General features: G+C 41.9%; 1 protein-coding gene across 7 annotated transcripts in view; it reads right to left on the bottom strand.

The window, feature by feature from the left end:
- The window catches only part of ATL2 (atlastin GTPase 2), a 79698-nt gene extending 57933 nt beyond the window's left edge, over positions 1–21765 (bottom strand). For 2 of the 7 annotated variants that reach the window (XM_033175994.1, XM_033175992.1), the window contains exon 1: positions 21520–21650. Coding sequence is in view for 4 of the 7 variants with exons in the window: in XM_033175988.1 (XP_033031879.1) it covers positions 21520–21637 (118 nt within the window). In the remaining 3 variants the exon portion in view is untranslated. Of the gene's footprint in view, positions 1–20482; positions 20902–21519 lie in introns of those variants that run through there. The other 5 variants (XM_033175993.1, XM_033175988.1, XM_033175989.1 and 2 more) reach the window with 5 other exon arrangements.
- Between the last annotated feature and the right edge of the window lie 3277 nt (positions 21766–25042).

The following is a 25042-nucleotide window of genomic DNA, read 5'->3' as shown; positions in this document are numbered from 1 at the left end:
ATATATTAAAGATGAGTATCATTAGCCCTACAGCAATGGCTTTAAAACAAACAAACAAACAAAAAAGTATAGCTTAAAAAGCCAATAAGGGGCCAGGTGTGGTGGCTCATGTCTGTAATCCCAGCACTTTGGGAGGCCAAGGCAGGAGAATCACCAGAGGTTGGGAGTTCAAGACCAGCCTGACCAACACAGAGAAACCCCATCTCTACTAAAAATACAAAAATTAGCCAGGTGTGTTGGCACATTCCTGTAATCCCAGTTACTTAGGAAGCTGAGGCAGGAGAATCCCTTGAACCCAGGAGGCGGAGGTTGCAGTGGGCCGAGATTGTGCCACTGCACTCCAGCCTGGGTAAGAAGAGTGAAACTCTTTCTCAAAAACAAAAACAAAGCCAATAAGGAACCAAAATAAAATACTAAAAAATATTCAATGAACCCAAAGTAAAAAAATAAGAACAAAAGACAAAAGAGATGAATGAAAAACACGCAAGATGGCAACCTTAAACCCAACTAAATTCAATAAATACATCAAATATAAATACACTAAACACGCCAATAAAAAGGCAGAGATTGTCAGATTGGGTAATAAAAGCAAAACTACATACTGTATTTTGTTGTTGTTGTTGTTGCTGAGATGCAGTTTCGCTCTTGTTGCCCAAGTTGGAGTGCAATGGCACAATCTCAGCTCACCGCAACCTCTGCCTCTGGGTTCAAGCAATTCTCCTGTCTCAGCCTCCAGAGTAGCTAGGATTACAGTTGCCCTCCACCACGCCCCGCTAATTTCTGTATTTTTAGTAGAGACAGGGTTTCATCATATCGGTCAGGCTGGTCTTGAACTTCTGACCTCAGATGATCCACCCACATCGGCCTCCCAAAGTGCTGGGATTACAGGCATGAGCCACCACGCCTGGCCATACTGTATTTTAGAGGTGCCCTTTTAATAGAAAGACAGAGATTGGTTCAAGCAAAAGTTTCAAAGTAAAAGGGGAAAAGGTATACTACACAGACATTAATCATAAGAAAGCTAAAGTAGCTACATAAACATCAAAGCTGGCTTCAAGACTAAAAGCATTACCAGATATAAAATGTGTACTCATCAGAAAGATATAATAATGCCAAGTAAGAAACTCAAAATACATGAAGCAAAAATTCAGAGAACTAAAAAGAAAAATAGATAAATGCATAGTCGCATTTGGATGTTTGTCTTTTTTTTTCTTTTTTTTGAGAGTTTCCCTCTGTCAGCCAGGCTGGAGTGCAGTGGCGTGATCTCGGCTCACTGCAACCTCCACCTTCCGGGTTCAAGCAATTCTGCCTCAGCCTCCTGAGTAGCTGGGATTACAGACATGCACCACCACACCTAGCTAATTTTTGTAATTTTAGTAGAGACCAGTTTCACCATGTTGACCAGGCTGGTCTTGAACTCCTGACCTCAATGATCCACCCACCTCGGCCTCCCAAAGTGCTGGGATTACAGGCATGAGCCACCATGCCTGGACACATTCGGAGAATTTAACTATTCTAAGCAATCAATATAATAAGAAAACAAAAAATTACTATTAAGAATATAGAATAGTGCCAGGCGTGGTGGCTTACACCTGTAATCCCAGCACTTTGGGAGGCCGAGGTGGGTGGATCACAAGGTCAGGAGATCGAGACCACGGTGAAACGCCATCTCTACTCAAAATACAAAAAATTAGCCGGGTGTGGTGGCAGGCACCTGTAGTCCCAGCTACTCAGGAGGCTGAGTCAGGAGAATGGTGTGAACCCAGAGGGCGGAGCTTGCAGTGAGCCAAAATTGCACCACTGCACTCCAGGCTGGGTGACAGAGCGAGACTCTGTCTCAAAAAATATATATATATACACACATACACATACATATATATATGTATATGTATATATATAGAATAGACAGCCCTATCCACAAGAAAAATTAGCCACATATGTAATTTTAAGTTTTCTAAGTCACATTTTAAAAAATCGTTTAAATAATATTTTTATTTACCAACCCAAAATATTATCATTTCAACCTACTCAGTATTTTTCACTTTTTCTTTTTTTTGAGACAGGATTTCACTCCCGTCAACCAGGCTGGAGTGCAATGGTGCAATCTTGGCTCACTGCAACCTCTTCCTCCTGGGTTCAAGCAACTCTCCTCCCTCAGCCTCCCAAGTAGTTGGGACTACAAGCGTGAGGCAGCTAATTTCTTTTTATATATTTTTTGTAGAGATAAAGTTTCACTATGTTGCCCAGGCTTGTCTCAAACTCCTGGGCTCAAGTGATCCACCCACCTCGCTCAGCCTCCCAAAGTGGTGGAATTACAGGCATGAGCCACCATGCCTGGCCGATTATTACTTTACATACAGTCTTCTAAATCTGTTGTGTATTTTACACCTATGGCACATTTCAACTTAAGACACTAAATGCTTATCAGAAACATGTAATCATTTAATTTCATAAAACTTACAACTGAAAAAGTAGACTTAGGTATAAAAGTTGTTCCAACAAAGTTGTCCAGCGTAATAACTAAATCAAATATTAATCATTTTCCATTCATGTATGTATCCATACTAACAAAACTATTTTTAATGTAAATAAAATTAAATAAACCTGAAAAGTTCTTCAGTCACACCATTCAAACTGCTTTAATACTCATTTCTTTACTAACAAGCATTTCTCTGCATGTTTCCTCTTATATGAACTGTCTATTCACCATCTAGATAGCTTTAAAGAAATATTTAAATTACCACCCTAAAGTCCCTTTAATTCTACACTAAATCAGATGCTTAAACAGTATTTTACAGACAGGTTTTTTAATTTAAAAAATTTGGTGTTGCCTATAAACTGGAGTACCTTGTACACAGTACATCCTTTAATGCTGGAACTCTAATTTAAAAGGTTTAGCCGGCTGGGCACGGTGGCTCACGTCTGTAATCCCAGCACTCTGGGAGGCCGAGGCAGGTGCATCATGAGGTCAGGAGATCGAGACCATCCTGGCCAACATGGTGAAACCCTGTCTCTACTAAAAATATAAAAATTAGCTGAGCATGGTGGTGGGTACCTGTAACCCCAGCTACTCGAGAGGCTGAGGCAGGAGAATCACTTGAACCCGGGAGGCGGAGGCTGCAGTGAGCCAAGATCGTGCCACTGCACTCCAGCCTGGCAACAGAGCAAGACTCCATCTCAAAAATAAATAATAAATAAAATAAAAAGCTTATAGTTACTATACATATGCTTGTTTAATATACTTATGATTAACTTCCTACAGAATCCTCAGTCAGAAATGTTTCCTATCACATTTGGGATTAAGGAAAAAAAAGAAGTAGACATGGTGAAACCTCGTCTCTACTAAAAATACAAAAATTAGCCAGGCGTGGTGGCGCGTCTGTATTCCCAGCTATTCAGGAGGCTGAGGCAGAAGAATCGCCTGAACCCAGGAGGCGGAGGTTGCAGTGAGCCAAGATTGCACCACTGAACTCCAGCCTGGGCGACAGAGCAAGACTCTGTCTCAAAAAAAAAAAACCTCTAGAGATACTTTTTTATATTGGGGAGGAAAAGCATTTTCTAAGAACTACAAGGTTTTAGGCATTAATAGAATATACATATATACCCTAAATATATATCAAGATACATGAGAACATTCAAGTTCTAGTACATATGCTTAAAAATTAGCCTCAACACTTAAAATTAAAACTATTATATCACTCCCACAGGCTTTATAGATTATGCAGCCCAATTTGCTCATTTTAAAAATAAGAAAAACATACAATTAAACTACTGTTTGGGGGGAAATCAAGGCCAGGTCTTATTTAATGTTATTTCATCTACAGCAGTGCTTGTCAAGTTTAACATGAATATACATCATCTGAGTATCTTGTTCAAATACATATTCTGATTCAATAAATCTGGGCTTGAGTTTGAAACCACATTATTAAATCCAAGATGATGCCAACATTGCTGGTCCTTAGGCTATAAGGACTAACAAGGTTCACTCTGTTTCACAAGTGTTTAGGTAAGTGCCATTCATTTAATTTCATTTCATGTAGTTTCTAACAATATTAAAATAAAATTTTCAAGGAAGGAAAAAGTTTTCAAGCTAAAACTGTAATGCTCTATTTTTCCTGGGAGACTGCTAATACTCTGATAAAACTAGCCACTCCAGGGTTGCTATCAAGGGTTTGATATACCAAAGTTCAAAACAGTCAAGGTACATAAAACAATCTCTACTTTAAAAAGGAAAAAGCTATAGAAATTATTTTAAAATGTTAACATGATATACAGCTAGGATTGAAAACTATCAGCTAGTTGAGCTTTATTAAACTATTAGTCTAGCTCATCCAATCACCTGGGTGAGCTTTTATGACAGTGCTGGGTCTCCCCCACAAGACTGATGCACCCTGGGATACGAGGATTACAAGTACTGACAAAGACACAAACTTGGATTTCAATAAATTTTTTTGAAAGAAAAAAACAGCTATTAGTCAAATAGATACTACAAGAAAATATTTTAACTCATAATCTGGTCCCATAAAACATTAAGAACTTATAAAGTCAAATTTATCTCATATAAAATTAGAACTACAATGCAAATTACAAAAGCAAAAATTTTAAAGACTCCAGGAAAGGACCTATTAACAATTTCAGTTACCAAGTATTTTCTGCCATTAGCCTTGTCCCTTTCTAGCCAACAACAAAAGACCATCCTAAAAGACTTTTAAAAATGCTTTAAAGAGGGCAGATGCAGTTGCTCATGCCTGTAATCCTAGCAGTTTGGGAGGCCAAGGTAGGTGGATCACCTGAGGTCAGGAGTTCCAGACCAGCCTGACCAACATGGTGAAACCCTGTGTCCACTAAAAATACAAAAATTAGCCGGGCGGGGTGTCACACGCCTGCAATCCCAGCTACTGGGGAGGCTGAGGCAGGAGAATCGCTTGAACCCCAGAGCCCGGTATATGGAGGTTGTGGTGAGCTGAGATCCCGCCACTGCACTGCAGCCTGAGCGACAGAGCCAGACTCTATCGCGAAAAAAAAAAAAAAGCTTTAAAGAGTATATATAATATCATTCATCTTCCTTCATTACTATTAAATCAGGAAACAAAGAGTTGTTTTTCCTATAGGATTCACATACTATTTTCCACTTGAAATGTACCCCGTTTCCATAGTAACTACCACTGATGTCACAGAATTTTTGCTGTTCCCACTCAAAGAACACTAAGGCATTTAAAAATGTCTTTATGCGTTTATTTAAAAAAATGAAGAAAAATGTAAAACAGTTTGTAAGTGTATAAACTCAAACTATTATTCCCAAAGTTTGTCATCAAATATTAACCAGTTCTTAAAGCATACACCTGAATATAAGTGTACTTTAAAAAAATACTAAAGTTAGCTGGGCGCGGTAGCTCACACCTGTAGTCCTAGCCCTTTGGGAGACCGAGGCAGGTGGATCACTTGAGGTCAGGAGTTCAAAACAAGCCTGGCCAATATGGTGAAACCCCATCTCTACTAAAAATACAAAAAAATAGCTGGGTATGATGGCAGATGCCTGTAATCCCGACTACTCAGGAGGCTGAGACAGGAGAATCGCCTGAACCCCGGAGGCAGAGGTTGCAGTGAGATGAGATCGTCGTGCCACTGCACTCTAGCCTGGGCAGAGCAAGGCTCCATCTCAAAAAAAAAAGAATACTAAAGTAAATTTAAATTTGGTATTTTAAATGAGGTTGAAATTTAAGAAGTCAACTTTGTTAGCTAGTCAGGAGATTCTAGAATGAACGATGGCTCAGGGGAATTTTTTTTTAAGATTTTGGGTGTTTTGCTTGTTTGTTTTGAGATGAGGTCTTGCTCTGATGCCCAGGCTAGAGTACAGTGGCACAATCACAGCTCACTGTGGCCTTGACCCCCAGGGCTTAAGTGATCCTCCCAACTCAACTTCCTGAGTACCTGGGACCACAGGCATGTACTACCACAGTCAACTAATTTTATTTTTTATAGAGACCAGGTCTATGTTGCCCAGGCTGGTCTCAAACTCCTGGACTAAAGGGGTCCTCCTGCCTCCGCCTCCCCAAACTGCTGGGATTCCAGGTGTGGGCCACCACACCCAGCCTCGGGGAACTCTATAATCAACAAGACAGAAACTCAGACATTCTATTGCGGTTCTGCAAGTCCTCGCATTAAGGCTCTTCATTTCCTCCTACAGAGAAGTCTTAAGAAAATCTCACCTCAAGTCAAGACCAAAAAAAAGGGTCTTGGACTGGCTCTTAGGTACTTTTTTGGGGGGAGATGAGGGAGAACATACTTTTGTTATGTGGACCAGATTTTTAAAGAATGAGAGCACACAATATTGAAACTTTCTTACTTTAATATTTTTTAGGTAAGTTGTTTATACGCTAGAGAAATTCCTGCATACATATACAAGAAGAATGAAACATGGTTCCTTTTCACCAAACTATTGTCTGTAATTACAAAAAAAAAAAAAATTTGGAACAACCTAAATACGCATGGATAAATAAAAGTCAGAGAATTGAAATTAATGCATAAGATCTAAATATTTACATATGGATAAGCTCCCACACCAATGTGGAATGAAAAAAATTAAATCAAGCTACAAAAGAATACAGTCTGAACCACTCATCATGTTTTAAACACAACAAAATACTGTATATTATTTATGAAATAGGCAAATGTTATAAACTATTTAAAAACCAGAAAGCATACACCACTTTCAGGACAGATGTATGTATACCTATGAAGAAAGGGGAAAAGAGAAAGGTTATTAGGAGAATCATTCAACTGCATAGTAACATTTTATTTCTCTTTTAAAAAGGATTTGAAATCAGTATGGCAAATATTATATATTAGATTAATGCAATGGCTACTTTGGTATCTATTTTATCTTTCTCTGTCATTTTTGTAAGTTTGAAATACATTACAATTGTTTTGAATGAAACATTTTAATTTGCCTAAAAATTTACTTCCACAGGCAAGAAAACTTACATTTACTGAAATGACTCAATGAAATAATCCTCTCAACAACCCAGTAACTTAGCTATTAGCTCCATTTCAGAGAGAGGAAATGTGGATATTCAAATCTTTTTTAAAAAATTATTTGGCCGGGCGCGGTGGCTCAAGCCTGTAATCCCAGCACTTTGGAAGGCCGAGACGGGCGGATCACGAGGTCAGGAGATCGAGACCATCCTGGCTAACACGGTGAAACCCCGTCTCTACTAAAAAATACAAAAAAACTAGCCGGATGAGGTGGCCGGCGCCTGTAGTCCCAGCTACTCGGAGGCTGAGGCAGGAGAATGGCGTAAACCCGGGAGGCGGAGCTTGCAGTGAGCTGAGATCCGGCCACTGCACTCCAGCCTGGGCGGCAGAGCGAGACTCCATCTCAAAAAAAAAAAAAAAAAAAATTATTTAAGATTCTACAGCTACAATGCATGCATCAAGATTTCTTTTAAACCCATGCTGTTTCCATTATACCAAACTGCTTTTCGATGTTATGGGATAATTCTTAAACAGATCAATCATTGTTCCCCAGTGATACAGCCATAGAAAGGAGATTCAAATCAGTCCACATAATGATGCTTATCATTTAAAATAAATCCCTAATATTAGCTAATAAATTCTTATGAGTAAAAAACTATAAGTGCAGAATAAGAATGGGTTTAAAGGGCTTGTTTTTGCTTGGGAAAGGTGGATTCACTAACATCTGGTATTTGAGATTTCTAGCTCCCTAAAGTTTCACATTAAACTAGATGTTTGGGAAAAAACTAGAGTAACCAAAATAATCACAATTACAAATACACATAACCCTTCCTCACCAAACATATCACAGGGTAAAAAAACTGCTCCCTAAAGAAAGGTCAACACATTTGTAATTCAATTATTTATCATGGACCTATGACTGAGTTAATACTGTCAATATTTAATGAGCCACAGCCACACCGTAAAACAGTGAGTCTCACACCCACTAGAGTTTAAGAACCATCTGGGTAACCGGCTCAGAATACAGATTCTTAGACCCCACCTCCAGAGTCTGATTCAGCTGATCCACAGAGTCCAGAAATCTACATTTTTACCAAGCACCCCACTAACCAGCACCATGGCAATTCTGACACAAGGGGTGAAAGGTCTAGAACTGGAGATGCATAAATCTTTATTCTTTCAATAGTCACTGAACACCTACAACACAGTTCTGAGAACTACAGATTCAGTAGTAAAACAAAATTAAGAACAACAACAAAAATCCTGCCCCTAGGAGCTTACATCCTAAAGACAGAGCAAGAGAAAACATGTATGACATCAGCGAGTGTTAAGTGCTACAGAGAAAAGTAAAGCAAGCCAAGGGAAATGGAGGCAGGAGTTGTCATTTAAGACAATAGTCAGAGATAGCTTCTCCTACAAGATGACATTTGAGCAAAGAACTGAAAGACATGGACATCTGGAGGAAAAGAGGAAATAATATTAGTAACTTTCTCATCCCTCAAAATAATTTACTGTATGAAATAATTTTAGGTGCTGTAGCTTTTACTACAAAGAGTGAAAAACACAGAGTGCCTACTATGTGCCTATTATCTCTTTACACCTCAAAATCACTTTGTGGAGTAGCTATGAGTTTCCTTGTTTCCATAAAGGAAGACACTGAAGCTCAGATTAAGCAATCTGCAAGGACACACATTTTGTAAGTAGTCAACTCAGGATGCACGACCAGGTCTTTGCAACTGTCAAAATGCATTATCTTCCAACTAAGCCAAACTGTTAGTGTCTTTATGATCAAATAAGCATGTCTGTTGAATAAACTCAGAACTGAATTCTTATATGCTCAGTATTTCTAGAAACCTGAAAAAAGTTACCAAAAATACAAGTTGTTTATTTAAAAGGGGGGGCGGTATTTATCGTCTTTGTAACAAATCTTGGCATACAGCTATTTTTCCAAAAATTTCCTAGTTAATATTTATACAGTCAGCAAATCATTTACACAGTCTCCCAATATTTGGGGAACAATTTTTTCTTCATAAACTTTCTAGAAGGGCAAGTGTTAAATTGCACACCTTTAAAATATAGGACGCAATAATAGTCTATTTGCCCATCTTTGGCAAGATATGCACATATATTTAAATATAAGTAAATGTGCAACTCCCTGTTTCCTATTCACTGACTCCAACAATTCTCAGGACACCTACTATCCAATGTGTCGTGAATTACGAGGAAGACCTCCCACCCTACCTACTTCACACTGGTAACTAGAGAGCAAGGCACTATGCTAGACAGAAGTACAATTCAATAACAACAGTCCTTACTCTTAACGGTTCTAACACAAACAAGTATAAAAGGATACTATAATATAAAGGAAATGCTATTTGAGTAAAAAAAAAAAGCAGCCCTTTTTGGATTATCTAAACTAGGGTTATCAATCAAGACATTCTGAAGACGGCTGCATCTCTTAAGCCCTGAGGATCAGATTAAGGCTAACTTTAAAAATGTAGTCTGGGCCGGGCACAGTGGCTCAAGCCTGTTATCCCAGCACTTTGGGAGGCCAAGGCAGGCAGATCATAAGGTCAGGAGTTGGAGACCAGCCTAACCAACATGGTGAAACCCTGTCTCTAGTAAAAATGCAAAAATTACTCGGGCATGGTGGCGGATGCCTGTAATACCAGTTACTCAGGAAGCTGAGGCAGAAGAATCACTTGAACCCAGGAGGCAGTGGTTGCAGTGAGGCAAGATTGCGCCACTGCACTCCATCGTGGGCAACAGAGCAAGACTCCATCTCAAAAAAAAAAAATAAAATAAAAATAAAAGTATAGTCTAAGAATGCTGGACATCATCCCTGAGGAGTACCACTGACAATTTCAGAGCAGAGGAGAGACAGAATCAAAGCTGTGTTGCAGAGATAAACTCAAAGTGATGAGTAAGAAGTGTAATGAGCAAATCAGATATAAGGCAATTTCAAGAGCCTGGATATAAAGTGAGAAGTCCAAAGTCAAGAGGTGACGGTAAAAATGGAAGAGCCAGTTCTTCAACATCATTCTTTGGCCTAAGGCCACAGACAACACTAAATTATTCCATATTTGTTATAAGAGACACTCACTTTTCTTACATGCCTTACAAAAAAAAAAGTACTACATTTCTATTTCCAGAAGTATTTTTAGTACAATGACTCTAAGAGTTCCAGGATTTTGTAGCACAGGGATCAAGAATTAATCAAAAACAGAGAAGGTTTCCTTGACTCAGGCATATAGTTGAAGCATTCTCTTTTAGGCTCAAAAACTAACTTTGTAAGAGTTGTAAAGTATCAAGCCCATAAAAGAACTATGAAATTTGGGATAGCCAGTTAGCAAGGGAATCATACACACACACACACATACATACATATACACACACACACACTTAAAGTTAGAATATTTAAATTTAGGATAGACATTTAGATTGAATAGGGCTACTATGACAAATTTCAAAAAGCTTTATGCCAATACTCTGGAAATTTAGACACTAAGTTCCATTCTGCCACATCTCTCTACCTCTGATGACTGTTACAGCAGCAGTTTAAAAAAAGAGAAGGCCAGGCATGGTGGCTCACGCCTGTAATCCCAGCACTTTGGGAGGCCAAGGCAGGCGGAACACCTGAGGTCAGGAGTTCAAGACCAGCCTTGCCAACATGGCAAAACCCTTCTCTACTAAAAATACAAAAAATTGACCAGGTGCAGTGGCTCACACCTGTAATCTCAGCACTTTGGGCGGCCAAGGTGGGTGGATCACAAGGTCAAGAGTCTAAGACCAACCTGTCCAACATAGTGAAACCCCATCACTACTAAAAATACAAAAAAAAATAGCTGGGCGTGGGGGCAGGCGCCTGTAATTCAAGCTACTTGGGAAGCTAAAGTAGGAGAATCGCTTGAACCCTGGAAGCAGAGGTTGCAGTGAGCAGAGATCACTCCTGGGTGACAGAATGAGACTCTATCTCGAAAAGAAAAAAATTAGCCGGTTGTGGTGGTATGTACCTAAAATCCCAGTTACTTGGAAGCTGAGGTAAGAGAATGGTTTGAACCTGGGAGGCGGAGGTTGCAGTGAGCCAAGATAGCGCCACTGCACTCCAGCCTGGGCGACGACAGCAAAACTCTGTCTCAAAAAACAAAAGGTAAGTATTCACTCAAATTCCAGACTTGGCTCAATACAGACAAAAGTCCTACTACAAGAGCAGCTGTGAAAAGAAGGGAATGGTGCCAAAAGGAGACAAATAAGCATCCTTCCAACTAGATAAAATGTGACTAATTTGAAAAAAAACAAACAAAAAAAAAAGTCAGAGCTTCGCACTATACTCTCCTTTTATCCCCTCTCTAGTTTGGCAATTTGAGGGTACATGTCAGGATTCCTTGTAGTAAACGAACACACACGCTCAAAAACAGGAGGAAGGAAGGAGACATTAGCACAGTTTTTAAGTTGCATTTTGAGCCCCTCAGACAATTGTTCCAGGAATTGTCCAGTTATTTAAACCAATTCTTTGCTCTATTTGGCTACAGAAAAACAGCCCCATTCCTTTTTTTTTTTATGAGGCATACTCTAATACCATTTGGTCTTTCAGTTGCCTCTATCTAATTGCTTTTAAGTATTTTTTTAAGCATCTCTTTCAGATTGAAATTCTCAGAAATCAGGGTCAAATGCTTAAATTATGTCATAAAAAGGTTACCAAAATACTGCCTATCTTTTTATCTTCAAACCAGTGGCAAAGCCTACACTTTGCTCTCTAAGATCTAACCATTCTTCAAAGTGTGACAAAGCCTCCCTCTTCCATGAAATGTTCCTCTACAACTCTAACACATGGCAATTTCTACTTCAGAACATATAAGCTTAATAATAAACTTAACTCACAAATATGCATAAAGTCTCTATGATCTACGCGAAAGCTTAGAGCAAGCACCTGTCCCACGTTATTTTTTGTAGGTATTCGCTACAAGCAGCTCAAAAGCCCTTTTATGAGGTAGCTATACAATATGTCAACTAAAACTATCAAGGGAAAAAAGCTAATTCTTTGTCTAAGTATGGTCCTCTATTTGCCTGTCCCATTCCAGCCTCTAGTCCCAAAAGAAAACTAACCCCAGTCCCTTCATGTCCTACCCTCAAGAGAAGAGATGATAACTTTGTGCACTCAGTACATGCCAAACACTTTAAGACATTATCTTTATTACTATTACTATTATTTTTTAGCAACAGAGTCTCACTATGTCACCCAGGCTCAGCTCCATCCTGCAGCCTCAGCCTCCCAAAGTGCTAGGATTAGAGGCACGAGCCACCGCACATAGCCAAGACATTATCTTTTAATCTTAAAACTTTTCAGGTAGGTTGTTTTTACTTCAGGAAACTAAAACTTGTTTGTAGAGATCCGAACCCAGCGGCACTAAAAGAGATGCCCACTCTCTGACAATAAAAAGAGATAGGAATAAACAATCAATATATCATTAACAATTTAAGGCCAGGTACGGTGGCTCATGCCTGTAATTTCAGCACTTTGGGAGGCCAAGGCAGGCAGATCACAAGGCCAGGAGATCGAGACCATCCTGACTAACACGGTGAAACCCCGTCTCTACTAAAAATACAAAAAAAAAATTAGCCGGGCGTGGTGGCTGGTGCCTGTAGTCCTAGCAACGAGGGAGGCCGAGGCAGGAGAATGGCGTGAACCCAGGAGGCGGAGCTTGCGGTGAGCCGAGTTCATGCCACTGCACTCCAGCCTGGGCAAGAGAGCGAGACTCCGTCTCAAAAAAAAAACAATTTAAAACAATTTTTTTGGTTTTTTTTTTTTTTTGAGACGGAGTTTCACTCTTGTCACCCAGGTTGAAGTGCAACAGTGCGATCTTGGCTCAATGCCACCTCCACCTCCAGGGTTCAAGTGATTCTCCAGCTTCAGCCTCTGTAGTAGCTGGGATTACAGGCGCTAGACACCAGGCCCACCTAATTTTTGTATTTTTAGTAGAAACGGGGTTTCACCTTGTTGTCCAGGCTGGTCTCAAACTTCTGACCTCAGGTGATCTGCCCACCTTGGCCTCCCAAAGTGCTGGTATTACAAACGTAAGCCACCACACCTGGCCTAAAACAACTTTTTAAAAGTACTCAATAGCACGCCTAAAGACTAAGAGACTACCACTAATAAGTTCAAAAAAATTGCCAATTTATTTAAGAAAAACACGAAACCAACACATACAATTCTCACCAAAAAAATACAGAATTAAAAAGCAAATATGAAAAATAATTTCCTGCATGCAAACAGGCTTTTATAAAACAATAAAGGAAATACTGAGAAATGCTCAAAAAATATTAAAAAGCAATTAATAAAAAGAATTCAGGACTGGGCACAGTAGCTAATGCCTGTAATCCCAGCACTTTGAGAGGTGAAGGTAGGAGGATCGCTTAATCCCAGGAGTTCGAGACTAGCCTGGGCAACATACTGATACTTCATCTCTAAAAAAGTAAATTAAGTAATTCACATTTTCAATTACCATATTACTATTCCAACATCAACTACAATCAAAAAGTTGCAAATTAAACTAGTACTAAGCCCATTTTTACCTATGTGTTGGCATTTACTTTTAATTAACAACACCCACCGTGAACAAAGGTACTTGCAAACAAGCACAAACCTAACCCTGATGAAGAATAAATGGATAAAACCTTTCTGAATGGATCTAGCCATGTGTGGCTTTACTCTTGAAAATGTACATGACAGGCCAGGTGCGGTGCCTCACGTCTGCAATCCCAGCACTTTGGGAGGCCAAGGTCGCTGGATCACCTGAGGTCAGGAGTTCAAGACCAGCCCATTTTTAGTAGAGATGAAACTCCATCTCTACTAAAAATACAAAATTAGCTGGGCGTGGTGGCACATGCCTGTAATCCCACCTACTTGGGAGGCAGAGGCACGACAATCGCTTGAACTCAGAAGGTAGAGTGAGCCGAGATTGCTCTACTGCACTCCAGCCTGGGTGACAGAGTAAGACTCTGTCTCAAAGAAAAAAAAAAATTTTTTTTTAGTAGACACAGGGTTTCACTATGTTGCTCAGGCTGGTCTCGAACTGCTGACTTCATGATCCACCTGCCTCAGCCTCCCAAAGTGCTGGGATTACAGGTGTGAGACACCACACCAGCTAATTTTTTTTTTTTTAAATGAGCCAGGCACGGTGGCACACACCTGTAAGTCCCAGCTACTCAGGAGACTAAGGCAGGAGGTTCCCTTGAGCCCAGAAGGTGGAGGCTGCATATTTGAGACCCTGTCTCAAAAATAAGTACATAAATAAAAAATAAAAAGTGCTGATAAAAAGAAAACAGCAATTTATGAAGATGTTATTAATAGCCATCTCGAAAAAAATCTAAGAACAGGGGTGTTTTCCCATCAAAACTTCTCTCAGATTTGTCATTTAAAAAAATCAAGACCAGAAGGTGGCTCACACCTGTAATCCCAGCACTTTGGGGGCCAAGGTGGGTGGATCACCTGAGATCAGGAGTTTGAAACCAGCCTGGCCAACATGGAGAAACCCTGTCTCTACTAAAAATACAAAAATGAGCCAGGCGCAGTGGTGGGCGCCTGTAATCCCAGCTGCTCGGGAGGCTGAGGCAGGAGAATCACTTGAACCCGGGAGGTGGAGATTACAGTAAGCCGAGATCACGCCATTGCGCTCCAGCCTGAGAGACAGAGTGAGACTCTGTCTCAAAAAAAAAAAAAAAAAAAAATCAACCCAGCCGGGACAGTGACTCATGCCTGTAATCCCAGCACCTTGGGAGCCCAAGGCAGGCGGATCACTTGTGGTCAGGAGTTTGAGACCAGCCTGACCAATGTGGTAAGACCTGTCTCTACTAAAACATACAAAAATTAGCCAGGCGTGGTGGCAGGTGCCTGTAGTCCCAGCTACTTGGGAGGCTGGGGCAGCAGAATCGCTTGAACCCAGAAGTGGAGGTTGCAGTGAGCCAAGTCTGTGCCACTACACTCCAACCTGAGCAACAGAGCAAGACTCGATCTCAAAACAAAACAAAAAAATCAGTCCCTGGCCCAGCAGGGTAGTGCAAGCCTGTAGACCTAGCCACATAGAAAGCTGAAGTGGTGGGGGCGGAGGGCACACCCCAGAAGTTCAAGGTTGCAGCAAGCTGTGATTGAGCCACTGCACTCCAGCCTGGGCAACAAGACTAGCCCCTATCTCTGGGGCGGGGGGGGGGGGCGGAATTAAAGAAAAAAATATAAAAAGATTAGGAAATGGCAAAAATCAACTCCCCAATTCTGATAAAGGTGAAATTAAACCAACTTTTGGCATCCCACAAATTCATTCATTGAAATGTTTAAAAAGCTCCCCATTTACTGTGCCAGCTTTCCTCCTTTAACGAGTTTCTTTATAGAAGGCTTTCAAATTTCTAAAGTGCATTTATAGGTTTCACCTCTTTAATAAAAAAGAAAGAAAGAAAGAAATGGCTGGGTATGGTGGCTGATGCCTGTAATCCCAACACTTGGGAGGCCGAGATGGAAGGAGTCCAGGAGTTTGACACTAACCTGGACAAGACAGGGAGACCTCATCTCCACAAAAAATTTTAAAAACTAGTCAGGCGTGGTAGTACACTCCCATAGTCTTAGTTACTCAAGAGGCTGATTCAGGAAGACTATGTGAGCCAGGGAGGTCAAAACTACAGTGAGTGGTAATCACACCACTGCACTCCAGCCTGGGCAATAGGGCAAGACCTCATTTCAAAAAATAGAAACAAAACAAAATTAAAAAAAAAAAAAATCACTGTAAGTTTGCTAGGGTAGATATTAACCACTGGGAAGGGGGAAAAAATGTTACAGAAAAACATTACAGACCCAGGCAGGGTGCAGTGGCTCATGCCTGTAATCCCAGCACTTTGCGAGGCCGAGGTGGGTGGATCACCTGAGATCAGGAGGAGTTCGAGACCAGCCTGCCCCACATGGTGAAACCCCGTCTCTACTAAAAATACAAAAATTAGCTGGACGTGGTGGCAGACACCTGTAGTCCCAGATATTCGGGGGGCTGAGGCACGAGAATCGCTTGAACCCATGAGGTGGAGATTGCAGTGAGCCAAGATCACGCCACTGTACTCCAGCCTCGGTGACAAAGGGAGACTCTGTCTCAGAATAAATAAATAAATATAAATAAAACATTACAGACCTAGTATTAAAATCCAAGTCTCCATTCTAAATCCATTTCAAAAGTCATAGGAAGTTTACAGAACTAAAGTTAAAATGTTAAAGATGTTAAAGATGGATGTAGTTCTAATCACTGTCCATGACTCTATTCTAAAGGATTAAATGAAGGGAAAAATAAGGTTTTATGAGATTCACTGTTAGTATGGTTTCAAGTCAATAAGGGTTTTTTGTTTGTTTGTTTGTTTGGCAATCCTGTGCATAACAGATCCAAGTTAGATTTTGCAGATTTACTGTTTGAAAAGCCAATGCACTATACAGTCAAGTCAGCCCTCCATATCTATGAGTTCTACATCCATGAATTCAACCAATCAGGAATAGAAAAATTCTTTAATTGCATCTGTACTGAACATGTACAATTTTTTCTTGTCATTATTCCCTAGGCATACAGTATAACAATGATTTACATTGTATTAGGTATTACAGTCTAGAGATTAAAGTATATGGGAGGATGCACATAGGTTCTATGCAAATACTATACCATGTTATACCAGGGACTGGAGCATCCTTGAATCTGTCATCAGAGGGAGGTCCTGGAACTAATCTCCCATGGATACCAAGGGACAAGCGTACTTGGAAACTGCTGTAACTACTCATATGAAATCCTGTAATTGAAATAAACAACTCCAGAAGAACTACTTCGCCCCAGGATTAAACTGTCTAAAACGCACGTTTATTAAAATGAAGATCGCTAAGAAGCATGAATACATAATCACTTATGTTAAAAACTGAACAAACACCTTCCAAGTTGCCTATTTTGAAAATTACTTTTTAGTTCAAAGGTTCATCTTAAATAACCACCCATTATAGTAACAACCACCTCCAACAGACTATTTGGCATTGGCTATTAAGCACTTTTAACACATTTGATACTTACAATAACCCTATCATCAACATTTTACAGCTAAAATTTAAAACTTGCCTACCACCCTTGCCCAAACTAAATCTCTGTCCACATTACAGGAAAAATTATAACTTTCTATTGCAAATATACACGTTATATATAATGGCATAATAACACAAGTAGCCACACTGGTACGTTCTTACATATATGTTACTATGCCTTAAGACACTTTTACAAACTGTAAAGTACTACAAAACACTTGTACCCTATCATCTGTTTCCCAGGACAGCCTTGTTACAGATTATCACTATTGTATGAGGGCTCAAGGCTCAGAGAGCTTAAGTGAAATCACTCATTTGACTCCTCATTCTTTTCCCACTACACTATATCCTCCTTATGATTAAAGACGCATTGCCGCCACAATCAGAGCATCTTTGCAATAAAAGATAAAATGTACTAGAGATCCTAGATAAGTATCTTTCACCAGTTACATACTTCTCCAACAAGTTATTACAGTTACCGGCCAGCAGGATATCCAGCTAGCCTCTAAGTGGTTGTTTGGGTGCCAATTATAAAGTTGTATGAACAAGAGTTGTATGAATACTTTTTATTAAGCTAGTAGCTTAAGCAAGGGAATCCCCTAGATTCTACTTGTACTGGTCAGAAGACCAAATCCAAGGTCAATCAAAAGTACATACTATACTATCTTCTTGGGAAAACAGAGGGTGTTAGTCTTTTACGACTTGAAAGTTGTTTCTAGTAACTATCATCAGACCATACACCACACAGCCACTTGTCTCAGAGTAGGTAGTGAAGGTGGCTACTTAAATACACATACTTTTACAAAACTGTATCCAAGTTTAGCAATATGTGTGTACACCCAAGCACACAGAGACACGTTCCATAACTTGGAAAATCATTTGTAAAAGTTATTTTGGCCTTGCACTTCTGAATACTTCATGCTTCTCCATGTCCATAACAGAATTATTCTACCTCCTTTACTAATTGTTCTACTTCTTTCTATAATATCTACCAAGTGTTATCCTATTGCCATCATATTTTCAGGTTGGTATTTTCTTCCTGCTATCCTTTTTTTCGGGGGGACAGAATTTTGCTCTTGTTGCCCAGGCTGAAGTGCACTGGCACGATCTCGGCTCACTACAACCTCTACCTCCCAGGTTCAAGCAATTCTCCTGCCTCAGCCTCCCGAGTAGCTGGGATTACAGGCATGTGCCACTGCAACCTCGACCTCCCAGGTTCAAGTGATTCTCCTGCCTCAGTCTCCCAAGTAGCTGGGATTACAGGCATGTGCCACTGCAACCTCCACCTCCCAGGTTCAAGTGATTCTCCTGCCTCAGCCTCCCAAGTAGCTGGGATTACAGGCATGCGCCACCACACCCGGCTAATTTTGTATTTTTAGTAGAGACGGGGTTTCTCCATGTTGGTCAGGCTGGTCTCAAACTCCTGACCTCAGGTGATCCACCTGCCTCGGCCTCCGAAAGTGCTGGGATTACAGGCGTGAGCCATCACACTCAGACTCAGACTGCCATCCATTTTTAAAGGCGTAGAGAAAGCCCTCAAGTGTTCTGTATCACGTGTGGTGTAGAGGACTAACAGGAAGAAACCTACTAGAATAATGAATTAACTGTGGAATCAAGTTCAGTTATTCTATGTTCACATCTACATTCCTTAAAGTAAATAACTCGCAAATTTTCGAGAAAGTAAATAATACACCTGGACTTTGAAAACCCACAATGTCTAGAAAATCAGAATACCATTACACTTTAAAAAGAAGAAAGAAAAGAAAAAAGCTGCTTCACTACACCTATCTGGAGAAAATCCTTGCTCTGTAAAGCTCTAAACCACCATTACCAAAAAAAAAAGTTTAACTTCTACTCCTATGCCTTACATTTCTGGTTGTTAACTTTAAGAGCCTGCCAAACAGCTTTGCTGACAATTGTGTGTGTCAAACAGGTCTTCCAAATGACCATTAACAAATTTTTAATATATCTTGCTATGAAGTTCTAAAATTTAAAAAACATATGTTGAACTTTAGCATCATCAAACTAGTTAATCAGTCTCCCCGTATTCTTAGCAGCTGCCTAATACCAACTGTGGAAAAAGCATAATTTTGGAAAAGGTCTAACAATTTCAAGAAAGTTACTTATACTTGTGAATATTCCAAAACTTTAAAGTTACAATACAGTCACAGAAAAACGAATCCTGAAATACACCTATGTGTACTTGACTTAAGGCCATAATCTTATTTTCACTCAGGGTCTTTTCCCTATAATATCTTTACTGTAAGGCAGCTCCTTCTCCCTAAATAATTTTGAAGTATTTCAAAACACTTTACTAAATAGATTTAATCATATCTATGGAATCCTATCAACTTTAAAAGCCAATAAAATGAGGGCTTATTTGCTTTCTAAAGATCCTACATTCCTAAAAGAATAAACACAAATCATCTTCCTAACACTAACCTACTAAAGTGACACTTGACTCACCCCAACTTGGTTTTTGAAGCTTATTTCTCCAGGAAGCAGACGGAGACAAAGAGTTTCTACAGAGTCAAAAATAGACGATTCCCTGTTCATTCACAGCCTGTTTCTTCTTACTTTAAACACAAATCCTACCAACTTCATTTAGTTTTTAACTCATTAATGAGTGGCTCGGAGCAAATAAGCAGATACAGGGGCTGTTTTAGGCAATCATTTGCTGGGAATGGCTATCAAGTGAAGGTCTTCCTGCCCTGTCCTAAAAAATAAAGGACAAAAACCTATGAGTAGCAGACAAAAGCATTTATTAAATAATAAATGGTGGGCCCTATTTCAACAACAATCTGAAGAGTATCACCTCTTCTCAAAGTACCACAGCACAAAAACTTTGATAACCATAACTGAAGTATAAATTTATGTTTCTTTTCATAAGGTAAATACAAATATTTTGAAACTGCATCTAAAACTCTTACCTCAAAAAAAAGGAAAGAAAGAAAGAAAAGAATACACACATCTTCCCCCAGAGTCCAACCAAAAGAGCGAAATTAATCCATCCGCATTCCAAAACAACTAATTACTTAAGAAATCCAACCAGCACAAATCTAAGGCGAAGCTTCTTCTTTGGTAGTATTTTATTCTACAGAGTGCTACCATTGTACAAACAGTTCTGTCAAGTGTTTTGGTTGGCAGACGATAATAAAATAAGCTTTATTTCCTTTTCTTTCTCCCTTAGCAAAACTCCGGTCTGTCATCACCTCTGACATGCGCCAAGGACTACCAGGAATGATGAAGTATATTTCAAATAAACTTTCCTATTAAAGCGAGTCCTTGTGGTTAATATCATACCAAAATGTTTTACACTGTATCCAGCAAAACCTTTACAGACTGTAAAAAAAGAAATCTTAAGACACGAGCTCGTATTTAGTGTATTTAATAATAAACTCTTATCTTGGCCGTACTTACCAAACCGTAGGCTTTTGCTATTTATAAGCCTTTGAAAAAACTTTACGCCTTTCTTAAGTACCATCAAAATTTTCAATCAGGATTTCATGCGATCAATTCGCACCACAGTGCGAGATCAAATGCTAAACTCCTATAAATAGGGGTGTTATGAGTGAGAGGGATACACAACACTGCGCTGCCAACGCAACTGCGTCTTCAAGGGGGTAGGGGCGCTCCTGGTACACGTACAGTAGGAGCTCACATTCAGCAAAAGCAGGGAGTCAAGGATCAGATGACTTCACACCACAGACACTTTCAGAGTGATCAGGCCTTACTATCGCCCAAATGACTCGTAAACGGCTCATAACCCCAGTTTGACCGAAAATCTGGACTTGCACACTAGCCACGCACAACCCGCGCGAATGGGTTCGGGAACCGAGGAGCCTCGAAACGCGAGCCCGGGGACAGAGCCCTGGCCTGCGGACTGCGGTTCCCTCCAGGAAGGGTGTCTAAGGAGCTTTCGGACCCGGCAGCAAGGTGTCTGCTCACCGCGCAACCTCCTCCTCCGCGGGGCCCATCGTGCCCCAGTCACCCCTTCCTCCCAGTACGCGCGAGGGACAGCGAGTGCCCGCCAGCTAACGGGTCGCCCCGCCGCGTCCAGAGCTCGCCGAGCGGAGCGGAGCCGCAGCCGACCTCCCCGCGCCCTGGGCATGCGGCCACCGCTCAAGGCCGCCCCCTAAGGTGGGGGCGGACACGGCTGCAGCCACGCGGCGGTCTGGCGGGCAGGGGGCCGGGCCGGGCGCAGACGCGCGCGCCACTGGTTCTCCCAGCAGCTACTGGAGCCACGGCCCACGAGCAGCCCTTTCAGGCCGCGCGCTGCGGGAGCGCGGGGCGCGGCTGAGGCTAGGCCCGGCGGGCAGGCGGGGCGGCGGGAGGAGACCTCAGCCAGCCGCGGACTCCGACTCCGACCCCGCCGCCGCCGCCGGTGCCCGCGAGCCCGAGCAGCGAGCGTCCTCTCCCCACCAGGGACCCGCGGCCTCTGCCCCGCTGGCCCGTACCTAGGGAGGCCGTGGACGAGACGTGGTTAACCGCGGCGCTTGGGTCGCTAGTCCGCCGCCGGCGTCGCAGCCCCTGGTGCGGTTGCTGCCCTCGCGCTGCCTCGTCCCCCTCCGCCATCTTGTACCGATTTAAAATTAACTCCCCACTGACGTCAAACGCCGCCGCCGCTTTATCAACCTCCCGGGAGCCGGCGGGGCGGCCGGCGGGTCCTAGCGCCTCCCTCGGCCCGTATCTCCTCGCCCTCCCTCCGCCCCCGCCCCGCCCATCGCTCTCTCGCTCCGCCCCCGCCCTGCCCGCCTGCAGATCCTTCTCTCAGGCTCCAAACTTCTGGTCGGACTGGGGCGGGGATGTCCCTGCCGCCGCCGTCTCACACCCCCACCTCCCTGAGCTCAGCACCACACCCCCTTAAGCGCTGGGCCAGGCTGTGCAAACGCAGAAGGGATCTCCACAGAACTAAGTCCCTCCCTCCCAATTCGCTTTACATCTCTAATCATTGATTCGTGCATCCTGCACGTGAGGTGGCTTTCCCACCCCTTCTCTCCTTTTCATCGCCCCCTCCTCATCACAGCCATTCCCCTCCTCTCTCCCCACCCACCCCCCAAGCTGTTGCCAGTGCTGTGCTTTTCCTCTTGATCTTTTCTCTCCTCACCCAAGTCCCTACTGCTGCTTCCCCTCCCCCCCACCATCCTAAGGTTTGTTTGCATTCGTTCCCCATCTACTTATGAAACCCTCCCCCATCTTCTCAACTGTGTATACCCTGGCCCTGTGCTCCTAGCACCTTACAGAGGCAAGCCACGAAGCACTCTAATCGTAAAATGAATCGTGGCAGGTTCTTTCCTAATTGTGATGAACCTTCTTCTGGGGATCCAGTGACATCCAGTAGAAAGTTCAGGTCACTTTTTAAAATACAAGTCAGCCTGTGGAGGCGTCTGTGAAACATGATCCCTTTGGATTTTTACCATGCTGCCAGCTGCATTAGAAATTCCTCTTCTCCAGTAAAAACAGATGTCTGGGTGTACAAACAGCTGTTTTGTCCAGGTCTTCTCATAAGTCTAAAATTCACAGCCTGCACGATCTCTAGAAAAGCACGATCTCTAGAAAAGGTGGTGTTATTGAAGCTTTCAAAATCCCATTCTAGGCAGGGCGTGGTGGCTCACGCCTCCCGGGTTCAAGCAATTCTCTGCCTCAGCCTCCCCAGTAGCTGAGATTACAGTCCCCCGCCACCACACCCTGCTAATTTTTGTATTTTTAGTAGAGACGGGATTTCACCATCTTGGCCAGGCTGGTCTTGAACTCCTGACCTTGTGATCCACCCGCCTCGGCCTCCCAAAGTGCTGGGATTACAGGCGTGAGCCACTGCGCCCGGCCCATCCAAATATATTTCAACAGAATATGGAGTTTGTTCTCATTGTCATATAAATCTAGGTAAATAACTATATACATGTTCTTGGCAATATTCTTTGAGTTACTAAGGTTCTAGTTCTGGGACTTGAACCATCTCCACAATCCAAAGAACAGTTACCCTTCCCCCTCCTTCATATTGGTGGCAGGCTCTTTATCAACTTGTTAAGTCATATTCCTCTTATGTCCTTGTGATATATGATTTGGAGAGCTCACTTTGTCAAGACATTTTCTGTTTTATCATTGGCCTGGAAAACATAGTATTGAAGAGGAAGAAGAAGAAGGAGAAGGAGGAGGAAGAGAAGAAGGGCAAAAAATCTTCACAAGGATTGTTCTACAAAGATTTATTTACTGTCATTTACTCACTAAACAACATTTGCTTAGGCACATGGAAAAAAGAAACCATTTACAAACAGCACAGCATAGGCCGTTTGCTAAATTAAGGTTGATACAGTCAATGACAACAAAATCTACCTGAATCCTTACCAAACTGCAGTGTTCACCTAAGCCAGATCACTCTCTATGCTTAGCATAGGCACTCCTTTGGAAGGTATTGAACATCTTACATGTAATAAAAGACCTTATGGTTTCTTTCACTGTGCCTTCGACTTTAAGGACTTCAATTCTATCTACTAATCTAGGCTGCTACCCTGTGTGTTTCGTGTTTTGATTGGTTTGCTCTTTTTTTTTTTTTTCCTTGACTATGTTCTTCTCTTTTTGGTGTTCTACCTATCTTGTCTCCCAAACCCACTCTCTCCCCAGTCTGTGGTTACTATACCTGAATCAAGAGAAGTCAAACCCTTACTGAAAAAAAAAAACAAACAAACCAGGCTTGGTGGTTCATGCCTGTAATCCCAGAACTTTGGGAGACCAAGGTGGGAGGATCACCTAAGATCAGGAGTTCAAGACTAGCCTGGCCAACATGGTGAAACCCCATCTCCACAAAAATACCAAAATTAGCTGGGCATGATAGTGGGTGCCTGTAATCGCAGCTACTTGGGAGGCTGAGGTGGGAGAATCACTTGAACCTGGGAGGCGGATGTTGCAGTGAGCTGAGATCATGCCGTTGCACTCCAGCCTGGATGGCAGAGTGAGACTCCATCTCAAAAAAAATAAAAGGCTGGCCCTGGGTACACTGCCTATGAGTTAGCCCTGCTCCGCAAGAAGCAATACCATTCAAAAAAGATTGCTGCCTGACACCACCAGCTCAAAAAACAGAATTAATTAAAATGTTTTTGTCCAGAAAAAAGTCAGTGATTCCTAAGGAAATTTTTTCCCTGCCACCTCTCAGGGAGACATTCCTTCTTATAAGTCTTCTATGGGAAAGCACAGGGTACTGAGAATATGAGAACTGACAAGAACTTGCCCTAGATCGTTTTAACCTCATGGAGATGGTGTAAGATAGAAGGAATGGGCCGGGCAGCGCGGTGGCGCATGCCTGTAATCCCAGCACTTTGGGAGGCCGAGGTGGGTGGATCCCTTGAGCTAAGGAGTTTGAGACCAACCTGGGCAACATAATGAGACCCTGTCTCTACAAAAAATACAAAAATTAGCCAGGCATGCACCTGTAGTCCCAGGTGCTGAGGAGGCCAAGGTGGGAGGATTGCTTGAGCCCATGAGGTCGAGGCTGCAGTGAACCAAGATCATACCACTGCACTCTAGCCTGGGTGACCAAAAAAAAAAAGATAGAAGGAAAGGTCCTCCCTGTGAGAGGTAGCGATTTAGATATCCGTTCGTGGCAACCACTCTCTTGCCTGGGGTGATATCAGATGGATGGGGCAAGGTTAGAGTAGGGAAAAGCCAAAGACAAATACAAAGCAGTGTTGTCAATAGAAAAGGTGTTGGATATTGCTGAGGCTGAAATGAGATAAACTACACTCTCTGAGAATGAAAAAGGCTGTCTATGTTGCGGGCAAACCGCATCTCTGTAGACCTTGTTATCTTTTCAGTGATGTGTTTCCTGGAAGTTTTGTTTAAGCTACACCCTGCTTGCAAACTGTTGCTCCTGAAGATATGTATTTTCTTGTGCAAGAATGGTTTACAGAAATGAAGAAGTTGTTTCTCTGAGACTACGTGGGGTTCTGGACACAGGCAGAGCTGCTTCAGGGCCCAGGTTACAAA

Source organism: Trachypithecus francoisi, unplaced genomic scaffold (assembly GCF_009764315.1).
Source record: "Trachypithecus francoisi isolate TF-2019V2 unplaced genomic scaffold, Tfra_2.0 Lachesis_group17, whole genome shotgun sequence".
Lineage (NCBI taxonomy): Eukaryota > Metazoa > Chordata > Mammalia > Primates > Cercopithecidae > Trachypithecus > Trachypithecus francoisi.
The sequence above is the reverse complement of the archived record's forward strand: the minus strand, read 5'-3'. Positions and strand labels throughout refer to the sequence as shown.